Source organism: Schistocerca piceifrons, chromosome 10 (genome assembly GCF_021461385.2).
Source record: "Schistocerca piceifrons isolate TAMUIC-IGC-003096 chromosome 10, iqSchPice1.1, whole genome shotgun sequence".
In the NCBI taxonomy this organism is placed as follows: domain Eukaryota; kingdom Metazoa; phylum Arthropoda; class Insecta; order Orthoptera; family Acrididae; genus Schistocerca; species Schistocerca piceifrons.
This window is the reverse complement of record NC_060147.1, coordinates 133,577,567-133,585,607: the sequence shown is the minus strand read 5'-3', so window position 1 is coordinate 133,585,607 and position 8,041 is coordinate 133,577,567. Positions and strand designations below refer to the sequence as shown.

The 8,041-nt window shown below is 40.3% G+C and overlaps 1 protein-coding gene across 1 annotated transcript in view; it reads right to left on the bottom strand.

The window, feature by feature from the left end:
• Positions 1 to 915: 915 nt before the first annotated feature.
• Positions 916 to 8,041, bottom strand: part of LOC124718815 (ubiquitin-conjugating enzyme E2 Z-like) — a 33,610-nt gene continuing 26,484 nt past the window's right edge. Inside the window, exons 4-5 of the mRNA XM_047244435.1 lie at positions 3,690 to 3,899; positions 916 to 3,483 (exon numbers count right to left, since the gene is read on the bottom strand). Of these exons, the coding sequence (XP_047100391.1) occupies positions 3,103 to 3,483; positions 3,690 to 3,899 (591 nt within the window). The 3' untranslated portion in view covers positions 916 to 3,102. The remainder of the gene's footprint in view (positions 3,484 to 3,689; positions 3,900 to 8,041) is intronic.

The window sequence follows — 8,041 nt, the reverse complement described above, 5'->3', positions numbered from 1 at the left end:
CATGACCTGTGATCACACAACTGAACCATTCGTGGTAATTGGCAGTCCTCTCAAAAAGATAAATGCACGCGTTTCTTCAACTGTCCTGCTCATCTATGTGGTTTTTCAGCACCATTTTGGCACAAATCTTTTGCATGTGCAAATCTTTGGTCAAAATTTGATGTCTGGTGAAAGTATTCAACAGGTCACCCACCATCCTTATTGCTAAATGTCAGTCTGCCCTCACAACAGTTTTTGAAGTCTAAGATCCCCCCCAAGCGAGGTTTATCTTCGACGTGTTCTCGGCCTTCCAAAATGATTTGTGCCTGTGAAAAACTTGTGATTTTGGTGAGGAATGTTTTCCACAGGCCTGTTTGAACTTTTCAAATGTCACACTCACAGACTGCCCAAGCTTAACACAATTGCATAATGTTGTTCTAAATTCCGCTGTTCCATTTTTGTAACACATATCAAGTACAAAACCTCACAGATGGCGTTCTCAAAAATCATGTGATAGCTGTACAGAGCTAAATCTGGGACTGAGCATCAGGAAGGCACGAACCCACTGGTTTACACAGGTATAACAACACAGCTTTGCCAGATCACTCGCAGTGCTGTCAGTCTCATTACTTTTCTAACACGTCCCGTAAATAAACTAAAAACAAGGATGTCGCTGTGCGGCTCTAACAGTTCCCTCATCAGAGCGGAGAGCAGGACACACTGGCGAAGATTAGAGAGGAAGGACAGGTCCACAGGATGTGAACGGCTCCACCCATAATGAGGATAATAGTACACAAAGATGAAGGAGCAAGTGCCTTTCCCTCAATCTTCATCTCCCCTCGTCCTCAATACAGGTAGATTTCTTTTGTCCTTGGGTCTCGGTGACATGCCCTTTCTTTTAACATTAGCAATTTCTAAGCATTAATAAAACTAACATTTCACTATACAAGAAACTTTATTGCTATTATGGAAGGGAACTTACATTTGTCCCCACCAAGTGTGATATTCAATTTTTTGCATAAAAAAGTCTCATCCAAAATGTAAATTACACATCTGGACAGAATACTTCAGGTGGAACATTTAATGGCAGAATTAAGTAACAGCTCAAGTTGTACAGTCCAATAACAGCACACACCATTTAGTTTGCCACATTATTAAATGAACTATGCAAATGGAGCCATTACTTGAATCTTTCACAATGGTGTAATGTCCTAAGTAGGACACAGAAATCACAGATAATACCATCAATCATTACTGGAGCTTCCCACATTCTATCAACATTTGAAGCTAAACACTGAATAACATGCAAGCAGTCGCAATTATAAGACCATCCATTTGTGGAAGAAAAAAAAAAAAATCTTGTTAACTGTTAAATTTTGTATGCATCTGACTGGTAAATAACCCTCACTCAACACCAGTACTGCTCTTCCCAAAAATCACCATATGCAACTGCCAATATACTGCTGTGATGATGCAGTGCCCTAAAATGGAAATTTACTTAAATTACACGACACGTCAGACAGGTCCAAATACGACCTTAGCAAACAAATTTTCTACACAAAGATTGCATTAGCAGTAAAAATCTATTTTAGCAACGAACACCATCAGGCATTAAATAGCCACGGCATATGAGCAATGTCCGAGTTTTTGTTCTCAGTTCAGTAAATAAAATACGTGGATCACAAAAACTGATCTAAATTACAAACAAATTATTTATGGAAACAGTCTTTTCTAAAAGCTACAAAGGAATCAATTTTATGACTCAACATGACATCATTACTATTCTGAAAAAGATACCGACATATTTTATCGTACATCTATCAAAAACACACTACCTGGTGGAAATTTTTGTTGATAGTTTGAAGTTCAAAATTTTAAGCAAGCCTGTCTTTAGTTAAGAAGAATTGAGCCCATGTTTAAATACCCTGAATATATATTTTAGGATGTTTGCACCATCATATCACACTTATTCAAATACTAGACAAAGATACACTTTTTACATCCACTACGTCAAACTTTGTACCAAATTTCATTTTGTATCTAGCCTCACTGCTCCTCAGAATTCAAAGCCAAGATCTACATACGTGTGGTAACATTTCCAAACTAAATAGGAAAATGTTGTAGCATTAATTGTGCCAGTCTATATTTACATCATTAAGTAAATAGAACTTCAAGAGTAATACCTGATCACTCAACTACATTACCTGAGGATGACGGCAAAGCTACAACTATATTTCCTCACAATGTAAATATTTGATCAAAAACTTTTCATTTTCCACACTTTCAGTTCAACACATTGGTCTCCTTGACCAGTAAAAATTGTACAGTTAAGTGCTTGCATGAGAGTCAAAACTGCTCCATGAAATAGATGAGGACAGAAGTTGACATTTTCATTCAATGAACAGTAAAGGAGGGTGAAAGTCAAATGGAAATGCTAGTAAATTGTTGAATAAAAAATAAAATCATATCTTAGGCAATAGTAATTGGCCACTAAAATACAGTCTGATAAGCTGTTTTTGATAAACATCCCCTGCTTACAACTAGTTTATTGACCCACTAAATGGAATGACACGAGAGGGGAGGGGAGGGGAGGGGAGGAATAGTGCACCAACACTCAGCTGGTTAGCCACATTAAGGCATTAAAAAACCTGGCAAGAGTTTAGTGTAAAATGTTAACCATTTAACAGAAATGTCATCAACTAATACATTAAACAGACTGAAATCACATTATTCACATTGAATTGCAAACAGATGAAGCATTAGACACATTCAGGAAATTTGGTGCACATAGAGAAAATAAAGTATCTACCAATTTTAACTTGTATATAACAAAAAATACATAATGTCAAATGCATATCTAATATTAAAATCACTGAAAAGACATTCTCTTGGGAAGGGTTGGGCCCTCAGACAAGTTAAGTGTGTCAGTTTTAATATAATTTTCTTTATAACAGTATGATTTATATGTTATCTTTATATGAAATTTAATACACAATAGACATTCAACATACACACCGATCACAAATTTACACTAAGTTCATGAAAGTCTCCACCAGTGGTTACAACACTGAGGTTTCACAGCCGGCAAATGGCAACACCCGATTCACCCGTCCCACCCGCACATCAGCTCTTACTGTTCTCGACACCGACTGCCGATGCCTCATCTCCAGACATCACCAGCTCCGAAGATGTATTGGGCTCGCCAGCTCCGTCGTTTCCCTTCGCGTTCTCTTCCGCCCCGACAGAAGTCTCACTGGAAGTGTCGTCCGACGTCGACGATGGAGAAGGAGGAGAAGACAGGAGAAAATCGTCATCGCTGAGGTTTCCGGGAGTGGTGGCCGTCTCGCTGCCAGCGGAGCAAGCTGTTCGGGCTGTCGAGAACAGTGTAGGGATGGAGCTCGAGCTAGTAGAGGCATACTTTTCAGACAATTTTGTGTGTAGGGCCTTGATGCGTGCCAGTATAATTTGGTACTGAAAAATGCCTCGCTCTTCACCAAAAGGATCCTAAAAACAAAAAAGTAAATGAAAGAAATACGTAATAAGAAACATGTACATTTAAATTTTAGAAAACACTAAACAGAATGGGGAGACTAGGCGGGAAAGGGACAATGTGGGCGGGAAAGGGACTTTCTATTTTGTTCTTTCTATACGGTGCCTAAATCTCTGTCACAGACACTCTTTACTGTGACACTACACAGCGTCTGGCTTACCTGCATGTAGTGACCATTAAGATGCATTTTACGTCGAATAGACTGCTCGTAATAGTCGTAGAACTCCAAGAATGTTTTCTCCATAACCTCCATTAGTGTTTCTGGAATGGCAAGCATAGTCTCATTTTCCAGCATTCCACAGACGGCAACCCTCAGGGTCTCGTGATGTATTATGTCATTATACCGACTAGCATCACCGGAGCATCGTTCCTACAAGCAAGCAAGTAGTTACCATTTAAAATTCAACATAAGGAATCTGGTAACTGCTAACACTATTTTTATTATGTTTACTGAGAGTTGGAACTTCATAGAAGAGTTGAAAGTGCTGTTCACACACACACACACACACACACACACACACACACACACACACACACGAGAATACAGTGAGATAGGTTTCCTCTGCAACAAGAAGGAAATTGTCTCTGTATACACTTTATTCAGTGTGTGTGTGTGTGTGTGTGTGTGTGTGTGTGTAAAAACTGAATTTTTCTGAATACAAGAATTAAAATAACAAGTAACTCCACTCATTCTATCAATCTGCTAAATAAGATCAAGCATGCCTCTATGAGAGTACAGACATCAATAGCAATTATTATGTATCTACTCTTGCCCACCTCTCTGCTTTTTCCTACATGGAGATAGAATTGTAAGTTGTATCAGAAATGAAACTACCTGAAAATGTAGTTTTTTAATTGAAAATTACATAATTATATCGGCCTCATAATGGAAAAATAAGTCCTATGAAACATTCTTGCCACTTTCACAGATATTGCCTGGAATCTGGTTTGCACAATCCTTACACCTACTCCGAGGTCATTTTGATATTTCTATAGCTGGAATCAATTTAGGAAAACATCTTCCATTGAGTCTGTATCCAAGTGAATTATTTTGAGTGGAAGTTTATTCAACCAGACCTTCTGTGTTCAAAGCCACTGCCAATTCAGTAACAAATTCCACAAGCTTTCCGCTGGTAGGCCATATAAACATACAGATTTACAATCATCATGAAAATGTACATGGGGGAAAAAAGAAAGAAAAAGCTTTCTTCCATGACTTTTTCTCTCTCTAAAGGTAGCAGTCCATTCACTGGTCGCTGTAGTCTACACAAATCTTGTTTTTATTACACTGAAGAGGCAAAGAAAAGTACATGTGCCTAATATTGTGTAGGGCCCCCGCGAGCACACAGAAGCACTGTAACACGACGTGGCACGGACTCGACCAATGTCTGAAGTAGTGCTGGAGGCAAATGACACCATGAATCCTGCAGGGCTGTCCATAGCTCTCTAAGAGTACAAGGGGGTGGAGATCTCTTCTGAACACCATGTTGCAAGGCATCCCACATACGCACAATAATGTTCATGTCTGGTGGAGGTGTACAAACTCAGAAGAGGTTTTCTGGAGCCACTCTGTAGCAATTATGGATGTGTGGGGTGTCGCATTGTCCTGCTGGAATTGTCCAAGTATGTCAGAATGCACAATGGACACAAATGGATGCAGGTGGTCAGTCAGCATGCTTACGCACGTGTAAACTGTCAGAGTCATATCTAGACGTACTAGGGGTCCCATATCACTTCAACTGCACACACCCCACCCCATTACAGAGCCTCCACCAGTTTGAACAGTCCCCTGCTGACATGCAGGGCTCCACGGATTCATGAGGTTGTCTCCATACAGGTACACATCCATCCACTCAATACAATTTGAAACGAGATTCGTCCGACAAGGCAACATGTTCCGCCGTCAAAAGAAACATATTCCTAGGGCTTTCTGTTTCACAAACAGCAAGTGGACTTAATGAGAAAAGAGGCTCCATCTTCTGGGAATAAATCATCACATTACACAGTCACAAGTAATACGGTAATGGAAAGTCGTTGGTGGAATGCAAATAATTTGAAGAGTAACAGTACAAATAACTGACAATTTGTTAGGGTTACAAACACAACTGGAAAATTTGTTAGCTTTTGGATGACTCCTTTTCAGGAGCTAGACAACACACACACACACACACACACACACACACACACACAAGAGAGAGAGAGAGAGAGAGAGAGAGAGAGAGAGAGAGAGAGAGAGAGAGAGAGAGAGATGCACACACCTGTACAGCTACCTTGTGCCAGCACAATGATTAACCTGAAAGCTAGGGAAGTTCTTTGTCTTATTTATGTGCCTACAGATGAGCCATCACCTCAGCTCTGCAGTGAGCAATTGCAACAATGCTATGCAACAACTTCGTGTTTCCCTCCCTTCGTCCCCACTTTGAGCTGTCTAGTGATCTTACTTAACTGATACCGAATCACGCTAAAGGGTGAATAAAGAACTCTGTGCGTGAAGAAGTCGGCACAGATAAGTTATGTCATTTCAGATATTAAAAACTATTCTCTATTCACTGCTTATCAACCACCCATATACAAACTGACAGAAAAAAAATCACAGCACCAAAAAATAATGAAGAGTAAGAAAATTTTGGGAATACATTTATCTAGGTAACATCTTGAAGTGATTACAATTACAAGATCACAGGTCAACATAAGCCTAAGATAAGCAGTTGCAAATGCGACATGCCACTACATTAATGACCGCTGTAACTGTCAAATGCAATCATCCACAGGTCCAGCGTACAGGTGCCGGATTTCAGTTTGTCAGACAGTGTTCCACACCTGTTGCACTCGGTCAGTCAATATGGGGAAGGTTAATGCTGACCGGGGATGACAGTGAAGTCTTCGTCCGACAGTGTCCCGTATGTGCTCCACTGGAGACAGATCTGGCAATCTAAGATCGAGGCAAACAGTCGACACACAGTAGAGCGTGGTGGGTCACAACAGTAGTATAAGGGTGAGCATTATCCTGGCACTTAACCCCCCTGGAATGTTGTTCACAAATGACAGCACGAAAGGTCAAATCGGCAGACCGGTGTACAAGTCTGCAGTCAGGGAGCATGGGACACCCATGAGAGTACTCCCGCTGTCATACCAAATTGGCACCCTAGACCTTAACTCCTGGTGTAGGTCTCGTGTGTCTAGCATGCAGACAGGTCGGTTGGAAGTCTTCAACTGGTCTCTTTCGAACTGACACGCAGACATCACTGGCACCGAAGCAGAACCGGGTTTCATCAGAAAATGTGACATATCTCCTCCGTGCCCTCCGACGAGCTCTCGTTCGACACCGCTCAAGTTGCAGACGGTGGTGGTTCGGGGTCAGTGGTCTGCACACTGTGGGGTTCTGGCTCGAAGCTGTCTTTGAAGTAACTGACTTTCAACAGCCTGTCGTGTCACTGTGGAGCCAAATGCTGCCGTGTAGCCATCTGAAGCCGGTCTTCTCGGTGCGACACCTTTCGCGACAGCTGCAAAAGCAATCGTGTAGAACGGCTCCATTCCCGCCAAATATTTCTCCAATATCACAGAAGGAACATCCAGCTTCTTGTAGCCCTACTACACGATCTTGTTCAAACTTTAATAATGTGAACTCACCACGCCCAACCTCAATAGTAACTTAACTCGTGACAGTTATGACATGTATTTAAAGCAAACCTGATTTGCATCCTCTTACGGAACTGGAGCAAAACTGGAATAGACGTTATCTTCCAGATGTAGACACATGGCTACCAACTTTAGTTTATGATGCACAGCTCCTTTTTGTGTCTATTTTCTCTCCCCCTCCCCCATTAGTGTATATATGACTCCTGTTCCCTCCAAGTAAGTCCCTTTTTTCCATGCTAATGTTAGTGATGGTAACAACTAAATAAAAACAATCAATTCAGTCCATTTTACCTTTAATTATTGGTTGGGCTGTTTATTCATTCTTTTGAGTGAAACCAGCCTTTGAGTGCAGCTGAATGAGAAACAGTCCACAGAGTTCGGCACATTCTGTTCAAGCAGAAGCATTTGATCATTTTACCGTTCTTAAATAATCATTGTCGATTGCACTCGCGTTATCGTTCGTTGTCACTATTATCGCCGTACCGATATTTGCCTATTGTTGAGTGTCAATAAGTAGCTTTTAGTTCAGTTTGTAATCTGTGTTTATGAATAAGAACTCACTCAAGAGTGAACTCCGTGTCTGGTTCAAAAAGCTGAAATACTAAGTGGCGTGATCCTCAAAATAAATTCTGTATGATGTAACATATCAGAAAACATGATTGATATTCTGAAATTATATTAAACAAATTCAAAGAACATTAAAGAAGACAAATATTTCTCACAAAAAATATCCCAACAATTGACAGTTTATGCTTAAAAATCAAGAAATTAAATCCCTAAACAACAAAAAAAATTATCAAATAATTGAGAATCCTGGCTGGAATAAATATTCTCATTTGAAAAATATATTTGTTATTCAGCACACCTTGAATT